Below are 19,808 nucleotides of genomic sequence, written 5' to 3'. Positions count from 1 at the left end.
CCATGAATAACAAGACCCCAGAGAAAGGGCATTCCCAAGCTGATTATAGCAACTAATCCCATATCAAGGATCTGACAAAGAGAGTGATAATCTGCATGTGTTAATATGAGCACAGAAAAATGTCTGAAGGGAATTCCCTGGCGGTCCAGTGGTTAGGACTCGGAACTTTCACTGCCAGGGGCCCGGGTTCGATCCCTGGTGGGTGCAGTAAGATCCCGCAAGCCATGCGTCAAGGCCAAAAAAAAAAAAATGTCTGAAAACATATGTACCAAGCAGTATAACAGTAAGTACTCTTGTGAGTGGGAAAAGGACAGGGGGCTTATAGGCATTACTTAATTCAAGCTTTAGAGGTTTTCATCCCCCAACTGTGACTTACTTTTCCAATTATTTTAAGTGTTGGAATGGCCAAACAGGAACAAGAAAATATCAAAAACATTGCTTCCCTCTACATTAGAATTCAAAGCACATATTTTTGTTTGTTAAATGGAGTGGTAGACTCCTGGTTCCACCACCATATCCTACAGAATGGGAAATACAAATTCCTGCAGTGTATTTGTTTTAACAAAATTCCACAGCAACTATATAAACAAGGAATTCCATCTGGCTTCCCCACTTAGTGACCTTTCACAGGAAAGGATTTCTACATAAAACAATCACAAAACCACAACCTCAGATAAACGTGTTTTAAGAGTGTCATCCTTTAGCAACTGATTTTAATTTAGTGTTGATACGTTTGTTTAAATCAGAAGCTGATGAGAATTTAAACTGCGACTTCACTCTCACTTACTCTGAATCAGCTGTGACACTACTTAAGGCGCAATCTAACAGGCCAACTCTGCCACGCGTCCTTGGGTCCCAGCACTCCACTCGGCCCTAAACAAATAAAACACAGTCATTTTAAATACTAGAAAATTTTTAGACAAATACCAAAAAAAAAAGCCTCATTAACACTGATTATCTCGTGGGGAATAAGAATTTAACTTTTTCTGTATGCAAAAAATTATAAGACACTGATGAAAGAAATTAAAGATGATACAAATAGATGGAGAGATATACCATGTTCTTGGATTGGAAGAATCAACACTGTGAAAATGACTCTACTACTCAAAGCAATCTACAGATTCAATGCAATCCCTATCAAACTACCACTGGCATTTTTCACAGAACTAGAACAAAAAATTTCACAATTTATATGGAAACACCAAAGACCCCGAATATCCAAAGCAATCTTGAGAACGAAAAACGGAGCTGGAGGAATCAGGCTCCCTGACTTCAGACTATACTACAAAGCTACAGTAATCAAGACAGTATGGTACTGGCACAAAAACAGAAATATAGATCAATGGAACAGGATAGAAAGCCCAGAGATAAACCCACGCACATATGGTCACCTTATCTTTGATAAAGGAGGCAGGAATGTACAGTGGAGAAAGGACAGCCTCTTCAATAAGTGGTGCTGGGAAAACTGGACAGGTACATGTAAAAGTATGAGATTAGATCACTCCCTAACACCATACACAAAAATAAGCTCAAAATGGATTAAAGGCCTAAATGTATGGCCAGAAACTATCAAACTCTTCGAGGAAAACATAGGCAGAACACTCTGACATAAATCTCAGCAAGATCCTTTTTGAGCCACCTCCTAGAGAAATGGAAATAAAAACAAAAATAAACAAATGGGACCTAATGAAACTGCAAAGCTTTTGCACAGCCAAGGAAACCATACACAAGACCAAAAGACAACCCTCAGAATGGGAGAAAATATTTGCAAATGAAGCAACTGACAAAGGATTAATCTCCAAAATTTATAAGCAGCTCATGCAGCTCAATAACAAAAAAACAAACAACCCAATCCAAAAATGGGCAGAAGATCTAAATAGACATTTCTCCAAAGAAGATATACAGACTGCCAACAAACACATGAAAGAATGCTCAACATCATTAATCATTAGGGAAATACAAATCAAAACTACAATGAGATATCATCTCACACCAGTCAGAAGGGCAATCATCAAAAAATCTAGAAACAATAAATGCTGGAGAGGGTGTGGAGAAAAGGGAACACTCTTGCACTCCTGGTGGGAATGTGAATTGATACAGCCACTATGGAGAACAGTATGGAGGTTCCTTAAAAAACTACAAATAGAACTACCATATGACCCAGCAATCCCACTACTGGGCATATACCCTGAGAAAACCAGAATTCAAAAAGAATCATGTACCACAATGTTCACTGCAGCTCTATTTACAATAGCAGGAGATGGAAACAACCTAAGTGTCCATCATCGGATGAATGGATAAAGAAGATGTGGCACATATATACAATGGAATATTACTCAGCCATAAAAGGAAACGAAATCGAGCTATTTGTAATGAGGTGGATGGACCTAGAATCTGTCATACAGAGTGAAGTAAGTCAGAAAGAGAAAGACAAATACCGTATGCTAACACATATATATGGAATTTAAGGGAAAAAAATGTCACGAAGAACCTAGGGGTAAGACAGGAATAAAGACACAGACCTACTAGAGAATGGACTCGAGGATATGGGGAGGGGGAAGGGTAAGCTGTGACAAAGTGAGAGAGTGGCATGGACATATATACACTACCAAACGTAAAATAGATAGCTAGTGGGAAGCAGCCGCATAACACAGGGAGATCAGTTTGGTGCTTTGTGACCACCTAGAGGGGTGGGATAGGGAGGGTGGGAGGGAGGTAGATGCAAGAAGGAAGAGATATGGGAACATATGTATATGTATAACTGATTCACTTTGTTATAAAGCAGAAACTAACACACCATTGTAAAGCAATTATACTCCAATAAAGATGTTAAAAAAAAAAGAATTTAACTTTTTCAAACTTTTTACCTATATCATTTTTAGTACTGTTAAATGTTTTATCATTAGCTGCATTTCTTTTATAATTTAAAAGAAGAAAAGAAGGATGGTTAGGAAAAACAAGTGCAAAATGTGCCGCATGATCCTTGAATGGACCCTAATTTGGTTGGTGTGGTAGCGGGGAGAGGAGTTACGAAAGACATTTTGGTATAACTGGGAAAATATAAATTTGTAAATATTATTGTATCCATGATAAAAGTTTAATATATGTACTACAATAACTATCACAGAAGAAATCAAAATCCAACATATAATGTAAAAATTAGGACTTCCCTGGTGGCGCAGTGATTAAGAATCCGCCTGCCAATGCAGGGCACACGAGTTCAAGCCCTGGTCCGGAAAGATCACACGTGCCGCAGAGCAACTAAGCCTGTGGGCCACAACTCCTGAGCCTGCACTCTAGAGCCCGCGAGCCACAACTACTGAACCCACATGCCACAACTACTGAAGCCCAAGCGCCTAGAGCCTGTGCTCCGCAACAAAGAGAAGCCACTGCGATAAGAAGCCTGCTCACCCCAATGAAGAGTAGCCCCCGCTACTCTTGCAGCTAGAGAAAGCCCGCATACAGCAACAAAGACTCAATGCAGCCAAAAATACATAAAGAAATAAATTTATTTTTTTAAAAATTAATGTAAAATGAATTTTAAAGTCTGGTCTGACTATGCATATCAAATTTCAAGCCGCCAGTAATCAAGGTACCCAAGGAATTTCAGGAACCCAGCCTTTGGTCTGGGGGGTTCTGCTCTCCCTTCAACAAGTCTCAGGGCTGGTCTTAAAACAGCTGGTGAGGGATTCCCTGGTGGCACAGTGGTTGAGAGTCCACCTGCCGATGCAGGGGACACGGGTTCGTGCCCTGGTCCGGGAAGATCCCACATGCCGCGGAGCGGCTGGGCCCATGAACCATGGCTGCTGAGCCTGTGCATCTGGAGCCTGTGCTCCGCAACGGGAGAGGCCACAACAGTGAGAGGCCCGCGTACCGCAAAGAAACAAAAACAAATAAACAGAGAAAAAAACAGCTGGTGAAAGAGCAACCTGCTCTAATACATAACTTCTCTTACAGAGCACGCTTCCTGATTTCTAGCCTAACTTGCTCTGTAAGGACTCTATTCAAATAAACAATTTTTTCAAGAAAATTATTTGAAAACTTCCCCTTGGTAATCTCAAGAAAAGTAATTAGCAAGATAATGCTTCACTGGCCTCACTTAGGCTTAATAGTATTATAACACTGTCAACATAGTTTTATATGTTTCCATTAAATCAACCTCATGTGTTCCATTTCAAATTTTAACCTTTCAACATAAAAATAATTTGAGTAAAGAAACCTAAATTTCATCCAGATGGATTGGTTTAATAAACTACAGTACATTCAAACAATAGAATCCTATGCATCAGTTTAAAAAAATTACTTTAGGGGCTTCCCTGGTCACGCAGTGGTTAAGAATCCACCTGCCAATGCAGGAGACTCGGGTTCTAGCCCTGGTCCAGGAAGATCCCACATGCCGCGGAGCAACCAAGCCCGTGAGCCACAACTACTGAAGCCCATGCGCCTAGAGCCCGTGCTTCACAACAAGAGAAGCCACCGAAATGAGAAGCCCGTGCACCGCAATGAAGAGTAGCCCCTGCTCGCCGCAACTATAGAAAGCCCGCGCGCAGCAACAAAGACCGAATGCAGACAAAAATAAATAAATTAATTTTTAAAAAATTACTTTAGCTTTATAAGTAATTACAAGTACCAATGTATAAAGACACACATTATATACCATTACATTAAAAAAAAAAGCAAATGAAGAACCATGGTATAATTTCAATTTTGTGAAAAACTTTTAAAACCATATTACTAACACATATGCATACCTGCACATACACAGAGAAACAAAAAAGAAAGGAGAATACTGCAAGCCATTAGAGTTACCTCGGGTGTACGAGGATTTGGTAACTGGAAAGCACAGAAGGGTACTTTTTTAATAATACATTTTTGACATTTTTACCTTTTTTTATTATGAGTATTTAACAATGTTGTAATTAAAAAATGCAAATCTAGAAAAACTACTGGTAAGCATGAAGGACACTGATTGAAAGGTGCTGTAGTTTAAAATGAAAATGTTGTGCATTTATCAAATGCTACTATAGAGGATGTCCAAATCACAACCCCATATACCTTTCCAGTTTATAATGTTTTCAAATAGGTTCTTTCATGTGATTCTCACCAGCACAGCACCTCTATACAGTTGCCAAGGTAAGTATTATCATCTCCATTTCACTGATGAGAAAAACAAGCCTCAGGGAAAGTCAGTCATAAAACTATCAAGCAGCAGAGAGCTGGGACTGCCTCCTGTTAAGAACAAGGGTGGCAATCATACTGGAGCTGGCAATCCCGCAGCGACTTCAGGTCTCACCCCCGACGATGATGGCCCTCGCAGACCAAATCAATGCACAAGGGGCACAGTCTGCAACAACGGCACAGCTGTATCTCTGTGGAATGTGACCCACGGTCCATACGAAAAGCAAACCAGTGGCCTGTGGCTTCATCAGCACCCTGCTCTTAGGAACCAAGCAACGCTGTCTTTAAATAAAACTCCATTCGTTATCAAATATAGAGCAAATGTTCTAAAAAATAAAGTCAACGTACGCTTACCTCTATTGTTCCTGCGGCAAATAAGCCATGCACTGAATTTACGTCACAAACATTATTCTCCCTAAAATAGTAAAGCGATAAGGGAGTTTTAGCATCTACTTTTGCAGGGGGCGGGGACGACAGACACTCAATAAACTTTCTAAACAAACAGTAAACGCGATGCTGTGCATAAGGTGGCAGCAGATTCTCTCGCTCATCTGCGTAGGCGAAGCACCGAGGCAGCGAAGGGGCCAGTGCATCGTACACAGTCCCCGCAGTGTCAGACCCCAGGGTGACACTCTGTCTGCCAGGGGACGAGACAAGGAAGGGCCTTCTTCAAAAACACTACTCCACCATCGCGAGAACACATTTCCCAATATGTTTTCTCCCAAAGCAAAAAGAACGCAGGCTATCACGACGCCAATCCTGAGACTTGACCAGCTTGTTGAGTACACTGATCTAGGCTCGTTCTCTTTTTCTGAAAAATGGTATTCACCAATCTCATATGGTTGTTGTGAGGATTAAATGAAAAAACTACACGTTCAGCACAACGTCTAGAGTTTACAAGACAATAAATAAAAGTTGTTATTATAAACAGGAAATTCTGCAACTAAAGAGCATATAACTTTTTATTATTCAAGGATGCATCATGACATTACTATAATTTCTTTTTAAAGAAAATAAGAGTATTTCAAATCAATGTGGAAAAGAAACCCAGAGTTTACCTGGTTTTTATCGCTACCTGTTCTTCCAACCTTTAAAAATCCCCTTCAAAGCAATAAGGAAAATCCAACAAGCTCATTATATACAAAGGTGAGAAGTAATCCAGCTTCCACTCTATGCTAGCTGTGTGAACGTAAACAAGCTACTTACCCTCTCTGAGTCTCAGCTGCCCTAGCTGTAAAATGGAGATAACAATAGTACCTATACTGTAAAAATATGTTATAAGTTTCAAATGGGTGAATATATATAAAATCCTGAATAATGCTTGGCGCACAGTAAGTGCTTTCACTACTGCTGTTGTTACTATTACTCAGTATTAATACTATTAGGACAGATTCATTCCTAAAGGATTTCTCTATGAATAAAACAAAAGTACAGACCATAACATACGATGAAAAGAAAACGTGAGAAACTCTTAAATGTCTGCCAGCAAAAGCATAACAAAATAAAATAAAAAAACAGTACTCCAAGTTACTTCAAAATTTCTCTATAAAAGAAAATACCACAAAACTAAATCACGAATGAAAATTTAAAGAACACAGAAAAAAACAGCAACTGAATTTCTGGAGTGAGTTAAAAACTCTTCACATATATTAAAAAAATTTTTTTTTTAATTTTACAACATCCCCAGGTCTTCTAGTGAATTTTTTGTGTGGGAAAAAATTTAATGTTACTCTTTTACCTAAGCTGCCCAGAGCTCTGCTTACAGGCAACACGTGTCATTTGACAACAAATTGGGCGTCTGGCTTCATCTCCTGGCCAAAATAAATACAGCAGGATTCTTATAACAAAACACTCACGCAGCATCAGTCTGTAGAGGATTCAGGAACCGTCCTTGTTCCAAGTTCAATCTATAAACTTCAGAGCTGCCAAACAATGAATAAAGTGAAAAATCCAGGAAACTACAATGAACGTTTCTTCAAGTAAATATAATTTTTAGAAACATGGATCTGTCACAAAGCATCACTTCCCTTTGTAAAACTGACACAAAAATGCATTCTAACCCTAAAAGATAACCACCTTACCTGTAAGTTTGTTCATGCATAAAAGTGATTTAAACGACCCACGTGCCAAGGAAATATTATGAAGTCATTAAGTAAGATATTATTTACAAATAACACGGAGAATACAAGATCCAAAATGTATCTATAAGTGTACGTATATAAGACTACAATGAAATAACAATAAAATACTAATAAGGGTTTCCTCTGAGTGGCATAATTATGGGTGATCTTTTTTCTTCTTTATTCTTTTTTATATTTCCCCAATTTTCTAAAATGGATATGACTTATTTTTATAATCATAAAGAAGGTAGCATTTAAGAATAAAAGTTTTAAAATGCACGCAAGGGGGCTGAGATACTGACTCCACGCCACTGCTACACTACGGGGCCACCCACGTCTCTCTAGATTTGGAGCACCACGCTAACAGAAGGCAAGGATGTAATTCCTAAATGAGCCAGTCACTTTGGAACTACACTCTTTGAGCAACCATAAGGCAGGGATAATGTCTTATCCTTCTTTTAATCCCTCTCCTCAATTTTAAGAACAGAAGTTGCTTGGGGAGGTGGAAAGGAGAAAACAGAGGGTGATTAGACCGCAATACCTTGCGCCAACAAAGTACAAGTCACAGGACGGATAATGGTAAGAAAAATCTCTCCCGAACTTTGGTATTCTGGTTTTGTAGTAGAAACCTGATTGTGAATGAAATTCAATGTATCTATCATTATGCAGGAAGACAATCTGAAAATGAAACAAGAAAATTAGTTTGCTTAGGTTAAAGTATTTATTTCATCATCATCACTGAAACCGGCAAAGCAAGAAAATCTCTGATCTCTCATCCTCCTCCTTGCTCTCTGTAAACGCATGTGTATAAACACAACTCGCCACGATGGTTAAGAAATGTGTCTGAGAATCAAACCTCTCCATTAGTTACTTAATGCGTTCCTGCATCTTAGATAGGTTTTTGGCAAACTTTACCTTCTAACTGAAAGACTTAATACGAATGCCCTTCATCTATCTGGCGCCAGCACTCTGTAATGTAGAGCACTGCTCAGTAACCTCAGTGAGTCATTTCCTATTTCACTTAAGAACACGTTTTAGTAATCTCACTATTATCACACGGAGTTTGATAGGCTCCTTGTATAAATTTAACTTTAACGTATTACAAAGGTACCTTAAAAATCTGCAGATGGTATTGAAAAGCAAATTTATCAAGATCTAGAGAAAATATACTATAAAATTACAAGTCCCAAAACGTACGATAAACGGCTACCACAGGCAAAAGGATAAACTGTACCCCATAGTTTCCAGAACTGAAGACAACACAGAAAGCATGTCAGCTCTGAAAATTCAATTTTCCTTCATGATGACATCTCTAAAAGTTTTTCATTTTAAACTGAATAAGGCACTTTTACTGACAATCTTGTAACTGTTGAAAATTACCACAAGAGTTGAAAGATGCACTAATGGCACCAAAAAAGAAAGAAAAGGAAACATAAATATATTAGCTGTGTCTCGAGCTGTTTCAGTATATGCACAACCACTTATTTGCAGGGTTAAGAAAATTAAACATACAACACTGCTGCAGTACTTTTCACATATGAATAAGGAAACGAAAATAATAAATGCAATAATGAAAATCACACATCTAGAACACAGGATGGTCTAAAAAGATGACTGCTACCAATTCTTAAAAATATAGATAAGGTTTCATTCATACATGCTATGGCAAACTTATTTCGATATTAGACTGGCCAAAGGCTATCTCTATCCCAGTTGTCACATACATGTGACAAACTAAGTATATATTAATAGAAAACAATAGGTTTTATTTTACTATACAGCCATTTTAAATTTAACAATGGAAACATCATAAAAACACTTATCATAAAAACAAATCCCACTCATTCATTTCCTGAGGACAGGCAGGATAAACCAACGCTACAAAGCATACCTTTGAATAATCATCAGACAAAGTTTCAAAGGTGACAACTGAAAAATAAGAAATAGGAAAAATACAATTATCAGTCCACTTTTTAAATAAAAATACAAATTTGATGCAAACATTCTAACTCAACACAAATACTATATACAAATGCTGGGTTTTTCTTCCCTTTTTGCACCTACATAACACAAGAACAAAGTTTCCATGCTATAGTGCCCCCCCAAAACACCAAATGAAAAATTAGAAGCTTTATAGTTCCTTTATACAGATCAGCTAGATTTTCTACAGAACTGAAGCAAATTAAATAATAAATTTACAAAACATAATGACTTCTAAATTTTGTCACAGTTTTTCTGAGATGTTCAAAGTAAAACAAACATTAAAAACTCAAAACTTTTTGCTTTAAAAAAGGTAACAGTAACTTTTCACTCATTCATTGTATACCTGCTAAATGAAAATAAAGAATGAAAACAGTTATTATTAGCAGCACATGGAGTTTGTACTGTTTTTTAAAAAGAAGACAGTGAAACAAGTTAAGAGAATACATATCCCATTAACTTCTTTTCCCTCAATCTCAAACATGGGGCCACCTGACAAAAATACCTGAACTCTCCCATTTCAACCTGCGCCCTGTGCCAGGCAGAATTCTAAGAATGACCCCGCTGACCTTCCCCCCAGGGCAGTCCCCTCCTCTGTAGAGTGTGGGTGGACGCTATCGATGTGAGGAGACACCGCTCTTGTGATTACATCACGTTCTATGGCAAAGGAAAGATTTATAATCACACGAGCCCTTTCAAAGCAGAGTTTTCTCCAGCTGGCGGCAGAAGGGGTAGTCAGAGAGATTCAGAGCACGAGAAGGATCCAATGAGCTGCTGCTGGCTTGAAGGAGGAGGGGACCAAGTGAGGAGGAATGCAGGGGTCTCTAGAAGCTGAGCATGCTGACAGCCAGCAGCAGAGGGGTCCCTAGCCCTACAACCAAAACAAACTGCATTCTGCCGACATCCTGTAAGTTTGAAAAGGGGTCTTGCCCAGGGCCTCTGGAAGAGTCCCACCTGGCTGACACCTTGAGGTCAGCCCTGAGCACAGAACACAGAAAAGCCTGGACAGACTTTACCTACAGAGCTATGAGCTAATAAATGAATCTTTTTTAAGCTGCCGCGTTTATTGCAATTTGTTACACAGCACAGAAAACTGATACACAACCCATGCCCATTTTAAAAGCAGAAGAGCAGCCAAAAATAAAAACTATTTTTGTGATTTCAAGTATAACCTCTCACTTACCTTCTGAATCTAAACACCTTTCAAACTTCAAGGATAATTGATAGGTGTCATAACATCGAACTCGAGGTTTGTATGTTCCTATAAAAAAATTTAACGTGATGTAAAACCTAAAGGACATACTTTTCATTATCAATATCCTGCAGATATGTTGAGTATACTTTTTGTTTAGAGGTAAGCAAGATTCATTATAAGCATATCAAACAAAAAGAATTTAAAAGCAGCCCTCTCCTAAAATGGACGGCTAGTGGGAAGCAGCCACATAGCACAGGGAGATCAGCTTGATGCTTTGTGACCATCTAGAGGCCTGGGATAGAGAGGGTGGGAATGAGGCTCAAGAGGGAGGGGATGTGGGGATATATGAATACATATAGCTGACTCACTTTGTTGTACAGCAGAAATTAACACAACACTGTAAAGCAATTATACACCAATAAAGATATTAAAAAAACAAAACAGCCCTCTCCAACATCCCAAGGGAAAAATGAACAAAGGATATAAACAAGCAAGACACGGAAAATGTATACACCTGTGTATGAAATACAACTAACTAATCAACTTCACAAATAATCTAACAAAGTAGATTTTTTAAAAATTAGTTTTTGTCAATATTTATAAAATAGATAAATAATAAGAACCTGCTATATAAAAAATAAAATTCAAAAATTCAAAAAAATTCAAAAAAATTAGTTTTTGTCTATCAGATGGCAAAGATGAAAAACTGGTTAGTATCTGCATTGAGGTTGATGTTCAAAAAAAGTTCTCTCATGCTTTGGTGATAAGTATAAATTATTAGAAATTCTTTGGAGGACAATCTGGCAATATCTGTAAAACATGTGATGCTCATACACCTTATATCTGTATTTCAACTTACACAAATTTATTCTACAGAAACACACCCATAAGTGTACCAAAGACATGAAGAAATGTTCACCGCAGCATTATTTACTGATGGCCAAAAATTGAAAGCAAATTAAATGTCCACAGATAGGGAAACGATTAAATAAATGATGGTCAATCATTATAGAGGTTATAAAGAGGATGACGCAGACCTGTAACTCCTGACATGGAAAGCTGCCAAAACATACTACAGAGTGAAAGGGAGAGTGAGTACAGCGGGTGCAGTGAGGGCTGCAGAGTGGCGCTTATACTGTGATCCAGCTTTTGTAAAACTCAACAATGACAGTGTCAGTACTCTGTACAGAAAGAAGATGGAGGAATAAGCACAGTGATATCTTGTGCATTTTAGTGCAATCTTAGGGCCTTTCACATTTTATCTTATGTATTTCTATAATGTTTGCATTTTTTATAAGTTTATCATGAAAAGAAAAAGACTGACTTTTAAAACCACTAAGGATATTTTTAAAAGAAAGGAATGAAGTAGTCCTATGTTTTCTGGCATGGATCAAAGCCCAAGATCTCATTTAAAAACAGTATATAGTATAGTATATATACATACACATACTCTATATACAATATATATGTTACATATAAACTATAATTATAATTTAGATTCTGACCATAAAACTGGACGCTAAAAAATGTGGATAGTGTTAGTAATGAGACAACCATTGACACAGAACAAAAGAGACTAGCGCGTGGATGTAGAAAAGTTGTCAAATAAGAAAGTGGTTGGAAAAGAGATATAGATGGATAATGTTAAGCCAACAAAACAATTTAAGTGGACAATACCCCGGATAGATGTAGGAAGTCACAACCATAAAAAGGTTGGGTAATGCTGTTCTAACTTATAATATATTAGAAGTTCCCTATATTTGCTGACTTTTTGATACTGATGAATACTGCTAACATAAAATCTTAGTGACATAAAAAATACTAGTACATGATAGAGAAAATCATTATGATAAAAATGACCTTTCCTGGAACCATCATTCATTGCTGGTGGGAGCGCAAAATGATCTGACTGCTCTGGAAAACCATCTGGCAGTTTCTCATCAAACTAAATATATGCCTACCCTCTGACCCAGCAATGTCCTCAAAACAGACTTGGACAAGACGGTTCATAATGCTTTACCAATAACAGTCGAAGAATGAAAATAGCCCAGGTGTCCACCAAATGAAGAATAAATTAACAAAGTGTGGCATATTCCTATAAGGAAATACCATTTGCTAATAAAGAAAGAACACATTACTGACACATATAATGACATGAATGAATCTGAAATATGAAGTCCTAGATGAAACAAGTCTTACACAAAAAAAATACATAGTGTATGACTGCATTTACATGAAGTCCATTTAAAACAGGCTACACTTGTCTGTGGTGAAAAACTCAATCACAGCAGCGGCTGGCTACACGAGTGGGAGCAGGGATTGACTGCGGGGGGCATAACAGAATGCTCTGGATGAAAGAATGTTTTGTATCTTGGTAGGGGTTTGGGCTACACAGGTGTATGCATTTGTCCAAACTCATCAATGTACTTATACAAATTTATCTTTTTAAAAAAAAGCAATAAACGAATACTGAACTCTAGTTAATGATGTACACACTGAGGTATTTAGGGGTGAAGTATACTAATACCTGCAACTTACTCTGAAACGTATCAAAAAACAGGATGGATTGATGGATGGCAGAAAGATGGGTAGACAGATATGTGATAAAGCAAATACAGTAAACTATTGAAGAATCTAGGTGACAGGCTGTTCACGGTACAGTTTTTTCAATATTTCTATATGTTTGAAATTTTTTAATAATAAAATGTCAGGGTAATTTTTAAAAAGTGACCTTTCCCATCATAACATTTCCTGCTACGAAGTGTATGTAAATCATAACCAAAAAGATGCTTACCGGTTGCTAAAATATACTGTCCATCTTTTGATACCTTAATAGTGGTACAAACAGTAGGCATTTCAAAATCCTGAATAAGTTCAATTCTCCTACGGACATCTACAAAGAAAGAAGATAAATAACTGGTTTAACCGCCATGTGCTTACTCTTGTGTCCAGGAAGACAGTATTCAGAGCGGGGTCACTACCAACGGCAACGTCCCAGTGCCTCCCAGCGTCGGGAAGGCGCACGGACACAGCCCCGCCCATGACACAGCAAGCTTTTCTCTTAGCTCATACCTTATTTTTCTAAACTAAGTATTTTATTTTTATTTTTCAAAAAGAAAAAAGTGTCATCGTTAATTGGAAAAAAAAATGTCCGTAATAGTGCATCAAACAACCAGTTTCAAGCCCGGGATAAAGGGGCAACAGAATAAACATTAAACCACTATTGTTATTCAATCATGGATCACGGCTAAGACAAAAATCTTTACCATTTTTTCTCCTAAATAATAACAAGTCTAAACCTTTAAAATCTTAACTTTATATAAGAAGCTGCTACCAAGCTGACTTTTGCCTCTTTGTGGCAGCACTGATCTGCGGCCAAGAAGATGCAGGCTAGAGGAAGCCTTAGAGCAATCTCTGGGTCTAAACACTTAAACGTACTCTCACAAAAACTGGTTCCCTGCAACAAGAAAGTGTGGATTCTTGCCGGCTGCTACTGTAACAATGCGCCCACTGTAAGGACTATGTATGACTCTCTGGCACATTATTGCCCTGTTCACTAAACCAACCAACTGAGCAGGAATGGCCCACTAAATTTGGAAGACACACGATACTCTTGAGATGGGCTGGAAAGGAGTCAATGAACAATTTTTTCCTCTAAGTAATCTGAACCTGTTTTCTTACACACTAGAACACTGGAGTGGAATGAGAGAATCAGAAGAAATCAAAATCAGTAAGCACTGTGAAAGCAGCAATTATTCTTTTCCTTTGATTTAAAGTTGTAATTTTCTAATTTTATATAAAGCCTACTTCTTCTCCAAGATGCTTGCTTTGACGTATTTATCTCACCTCCAGAAACCTTTTCAATATCTTAGGTCTCTGATTTTCAGAAAATAACTTGAACAAAATATGTGGGAACTTAATAATCTTTCAACTATGACAAGTTGTAATAGAGAAAATTTAATGAAAATTTGTCCAAAATGATTTAAGTTAAAAACTGATCTTACAAACCTATCTTCCCTGCTGTCATAACTTAAAGAATCAAAATCTTCTACAATGACCATATGTTCATGTTCATATGTGCTGTATGTAAAATTACTTTGTTCAGAAAGAAAATGTTCATTGTCTCTATAGCTCAAAAACTGACAAATGGATTTAACAAATGGAAAAAGATATGATACACCGGAAAACAAAGTGATCATGGAACTGTTAGGAGAGCCAGTCCTTCTAGGACTGCTTGCATTCCTATTGGTCTTGCTGGGTACGGCAAGACTGTAAGGCCCTGGCCACTCCTTTACCTGAGCCATTTCTCAGCATTATTTATGCAGCTGGGAACCTCCACAGGTTAAGTCTCCTCTAGACAAAGAGCAGGTTTGTTTACTGCTTGCTGTAAAGGCAGTGGACTTCTCAAGTTCAGTGTTCCTCAGCTGCAACACAAAGCCACTGAACGCAGTGCGCCCATCTGGGCCACACTGAGTGCCCCTGTGGAACTTGGGCAGGGGGGTGACAGAGCATGCTGGTGATCATGCTATCTGCTGTGCCGCCTGAGTAATGCAGCCCTTGTCTCTGACCCAGGAGTCTTACGTCTTCTGCTATCATCCATGAAACAGTAACAAGCTAACTTACTAGTGCTTAAGTAGGTAAAATCAAACCCCATACCCACGGGACTGTATCAAGCACAACAAAGGTTTTCTTAAGAAGGAAAAGGGGGCTTCCCTGGTGGCGCAGTGGTTAAGAATCCACCTGCCAAGGCAGGGGACACGGGTTCAAGCCCTGGTCCGGGAAGATCCCACCTGCTGTGGAGCAACTAAGCCTGTGCGCCACAACTACTGAGCCCGTGTGCCACAACTACTGAAGCCCACATGCCTAGAGCCCGTGCTCCGCAACAAGAGAAGCCACTGCAATGAGAAGCCCGTGTAGTGCAAGGAAGAGTAGCCCCCGCTCGCCGCAACTAGAGAAAGCCCGCGCACAGCAACAAAAAAACCCAACAGAGCCATAAATCAATAAATAAATTAATTAAAATTTTTTAAAAAAAGGAAGGAAAAGGGCAGAAAGTTTATTTTCCACTGCATGAATTCCACTGAGTTTTGTAAACCTTCACTTAAATATGATAACAATAAATGAGAAAAGCATTATAACATGGATCACAAATGTAGCTGAAATGAAAAAAATAATACTCACCAACATCTTTCTTCTGAAGTGCTCTCTTTTTTCTGTCAGAAAGCCACTTAAAGAAAACAAAGAGACTTTATTTTAAAACATATTTACTTGAATTGTTTCTCTGCTTACAAAAATAATACATGCTCATATTAAAAAATTGAAACTTTATAGGAATATATAACATAGAAAATGAAAATACTCTGTAATCCTAACCCTACTGTTAACATCCTGTTACATGGATTTTTTTCTGGTATATATTTACATATACTAGACAATAAATTTTTAGAACTACCATATTTTATACAAGAGAAAACTAGTTCATCTAATCAACCTAAGGGAAAGGAGTAAGCCTCAAATATTATGGGTTATACCTAATATATGGAACTTTATTTAAGTGAAATTTTAAAAAGCAAACATTAAATGGAGAAAGTTTCTTAAAGAAATATATTTTTTACAAAACATAAACCTAGATAAATAAACCTGACCAAACAGCTGACACTTGATAATAAAGAAATGATACTTTTAAAAGTCACATTCGCTGACACCAGATTTTGTTCTGTAATTCCTGTACCTTATTTTAGCTTGCAGCATAAGTCCATTGCATGAACAGGTGCCAATGATGAAGCACTAATCAGTTACGATTACCTTAAAGCAGTGGTTCACAACCAGGGGCAACTTTGCCTCCGAAGGGCATCTGGCAATTCTTAAAGTGTACTTGGCTGCCACAATAGGAAGAGGTGGGCACTCCTGTCAACTAGTGGGTAGAGGTCAGGGACGCTGCCAAGCCTCCTACAATGCACAGAACGGCCTGTACAACAAGCACTGTCCAGCCCCAAATGTCAATAATGACGAGGTTAAGAAAACATACCCTCAGGAAATCAAAGAAAAGCAAGAGAAAAATTAACAGATGTCATTTCTAAAAGCACAAACCCAATGTACAGCCCATGTTAGACACAGGACATTATAATCTTTAGGGCTCTCTGGTCATGTAGTCCCACTCCTGAAGACCCTAAGTGTGACGCCGGAGGCAGTGTGGACGCTGGAACAGGTGTCACTCTTTGAAGGGCCTCAGTCTGAGCCAGAGCTCTCCTCCTGCCTTGTGTTTAGGGCATTGGTTTACAGGTCTGTGCTAGTCTTTGTGATTACACTGCTCTGATTTCATTTTAGGCAGAAATGTTTCAATTAAAGGTGATGTTAAACTATATTTCTGGGCACTCGATAATTCTTCTACATCAACTTAATAGAAGCAAAACAAAGGGCTTCTCCTTTCATAGGGGATTCGATTTCCTCTTCTCAGGGAGTTATGCTAAAGAAGGGGGCAGTTCATTCAATAGCTGGTCTCACACATCAGGAGCTTGGGGCAAAGGGGAGGGGACTGAGATTGCCTTCTAAATGGGAGCCTGGGACCTAAAAGAGCCAGAAATTCCTTACAACGGCGACGATGGAAAAGAGTTGAAAAATGATGAAAAAACAGTTCACTCTGGAGTTTCTGTACACACTGACAGCACTACAGGAGAGCACACCAGACAGAGTCAGCACGGGGCAGGAATGAACCAGTCTAAGTTTTAAAAGTTCAACAAAGAACTGAAAGTTGTCACTGATATCAGGCATCCTCTTTGTGTTCTACAAAATCACAGCTGATAGAGAATGTCACTTTACCAATGCCAAAGAATTTAACCAGAAACCCAGCAAAAGAGCTCTGGAAATGCTGATGACCTAATTCTCTCACTGGACAGGCATCCCGCCATTGTTGAAAAAAAACAAAAGAAAAGAAAAGAAGAAAAAAAACCAAAACCCTCCTTGATCTTACATTTGAAGTAGGTAAAGCAAAATAGGCAATTTGTTGATAAGTCAGAATTACTTTAAAAGAAGATTTAGAGAGATTCCCTAACAGGATACACATACCTGTTTACTCAACATTTCCACCTGATGTTTATTAGAACATCAAACCTTCAGTATCAAAAATAAAACTTTTCATGCCTTTTGCTCACTACCTTCCCCCGACCCGCAATGTGCTCAATTCTCCATTTCAGTTATCAGCAACACCGTGTACCCAGCTATTCAGATCCACACCCTAAGAGTTCTCTCTTGATTCCTTCCTTCACCTCAACTTCCTACGACTATCCAACTCATTAGCAAGTCCCATTAGCCTACCTCCAAAACACCTCCTTTACCCCACCCAGTCTTAGCATCTCCTCTGCTACCATCCTAGCCCGAGCCACCTGTCTCTCAGTTGGACCACCTAACTCATCCCCACTCACACCCTCCCCAGCTGCAGTAATTTACCAGAGAGCAGCCCATCTGAAATCCAGCAACAGCTTCCAACAGCACTAAGAATAAAACCCTAATTTCCTGCCTTGGCCTACAAGGCCCACCTCTCCAGCCTCAGCTGTCCCCACCCTCTTGCCCCACTGAGCATTCCACAGCCACAACCGTGCTTCTCCTGTTTCTCCAACGTGCCAAGTGCCTTCCATTGTGGGTCACTGACACTTTCTGTTCCCTCAGTACGGAAAAAACTTCCTTTCTCCCATCTTCAAAAGACTCAATCCTTTTCATCAACCAAGTTTCTGTTCAAATGTGACCCCCTTGTAGAGGGGCCTTCCCTGAGGGCTTGAGTCCAAACCACTTTCTCTAAACAATTCATCCACAAGTGCTCTCTTATAGACACTCAAAGCACTTTTCAGTATCTGAAGTTGTCCTATTTGCTTACTTATTATCCTTTTCCCCAACAGGGAACCTTATCTGACCGGTTCATCACGTATCCCAACACTTAGAACAGGGCTGCCTGCAGGTACTCACGTCTCAGCAAATGTGCAGAACGAAAGAACAAAATGAGAAGGATCATGCTGTGTGACAAACAGCTGGAGAACAAGGAGTTATTTAACCTGAATTCTGAGAAGAGTCTAATCACTGGCTCCAAATCTTTTAGGGTCAGACACAAGGAAGAGTTACACTTATTCTGATTTCCAAGGGCAGGACTCAGAGCAACCGCGGCATGTAGAAAGGGGGCGTGTTTTAAAACAACTGTCTAACAAGCAGTCTCAAAATGGAAGAGCTTCTGCCAAAAGTTTCTTCTCACTGGCAGTGCTTCGACAGCAGCCTGACCAGCACTTATGAGAAATAACTTACAAGCTACAGAGCCTAGGTGGATGGACAAGTCACCCTTCCCCTCGCTGGATCTTTTGCATATTTTCAACATGAAAAGATTGGAAGAGAATGGCTGACTTTCCAAACGCCTTCCAATTCTGATGTCCTAAGACTCAACGAAATCAAGTTAAGTTCAGCAAGGTTCAAAAATACTGCCGTCCACATCATAAATGCTGCTGACGCAAAGTCTGCATTTCTCTTCACTGCTGTATTTCTAGAACTTGGCATATAACAGGAATTCAACGAAGAGCTGATGAGCGGGCATTAAAGTGGGGGAGAAATACCTGTCAACCAATCTGTCCACGTTTTCCTCCTCGGTGTGGCAGAGACTGTGATCATTATACAAGCCCAAAGGGACAGCTCCTCTGTTCTAGAGAACTTTACCCGCAAAAAGTTCAAGCCAACTCATCAATCCCGATCACCCCTCGGCCCAGGCTCTGGCGCGGTAACAGCACTGTCCTCGTCTCCCAGCACCGACCAGCTCCCCCAGGCACCGTCCCTGGACTCTGGGCCTCCCCTAGTCTGGGGCCGGCCCGGGCCCAGCTGAAACTACCAGGAACAGGGAGGAGAAGGGCGGCTGCCCCGCGAAGAGGAGGACCCGACGTGACTCACCTCGGGAAGGGACTTGCCGCAGCTGAGACTGTAAATCTTCACTTCGTTGAGGCTGGAGACCTGCATCGCGGCGCCGAGGAGCAGCCACCCCCGTTCCCGTCCAGAACGCTGCAGTGCACGCAAGCACCGTAATCTCAGGGCCTCCTGGAGCGCCTGGGCGGCGTGGGGCCCGGGGCGCGGGCGCTGGGTGATGACGCACTTCCGGGCGCCGGAAAAAGCGCCGGTCCCGGAAGTGGGAAAGTGGCGGAGTTAGGGAATGCTAACTAGTGAGGTCCTGGAGACGGCGGGGCTGGGAGCGACCCTAATATAGGGAGGGCGAAGAACTGCTTTCCCTTTTGTCAGCAGGGAGGAGCAGGAAGCTCTTAGGGTCTCTGCTCAGGCCGAAGGGTCTAGGTACCCGGGAGGGCTGTCTGGGCTGA

General features: G+C 39.7%; 1 protein-coding gene across 2 annotated transcripts in view; it reads right to left on the bottom strand.

Annotated features, from left to right (window-relative positions):
* The window catches only part of NOL10 (nucleolar protein 10), an 87,704-nt gene extending 68,159 nt beyond the window's left edge, over positions 1-19,545 (bottom strand). Inside the window, exons 1-9 of one of the 2 annotated variants that reach the window (XM_027113817.1) lie at positions 19,390-19,544; positions 15,652-15,697; positions 13,268-13,366; positions 10,462-10,539; positions 9,190-9,227; positions 7,840-7,976; positions 7,035-7,100; positions 5,533-5,593; positions 788-873 (exon numbers count right to left, since the gene is read on the bottom strand). In XM_027113817.1, coding sequence (XP_026969618.1) covers positions 788-873; positions 5,533-5,593; positions 7,035-7,100; positions 7,840-7,976; positions 9,190-9,227; positions 10,462-10,539; positions 13,268-13,366; positions 15,652-15,697; positions 19,390-19,455 — 677 coding nt within the window. In that variant the 5' untranslated portion in view covers positions 19,456-19,544. Of the gene's footprint in view, positions 1-787; positions 874-5,532; positions 5,594-7,034; positions 7,101-7,839; positions 7,977-9,189; positions 9,228-10,461; positions 10,540-13,267; positions 13,367-15,651; positions 15,698-19,389 lie in introns of both variants that reach the window. The other variant, XM_027113818.1, reaches the window with a different exon arrangement.
* Between the last annotated feature and the right edge of the window lie 263 nt (positions 19,546-19,808).

Source organism: Aethalodelphis obliquidens, unplaced genomic scaffold (genome assembly GCF_003676395.1).
Source record: "Aethalodelphis obliquidens isolate GAN/ISIS:26980383/991018 unplaced genomic scaffold, ASM367639v1 scaffold12, whole genome shotgun sequence".
Classification (NCBI taxonomy): Eukaryota; Metazoa; Chordata; class Mammalia; order Artiodactyla; family Delphinidae; genus Aethalodelphis; species Aethalodelphis obliquidens.
The sequence above is the reverse complement of the archived record's forward strand: the minus strand, read 5'-3'. Positions and strand labels throughout refer to the sequence as shown.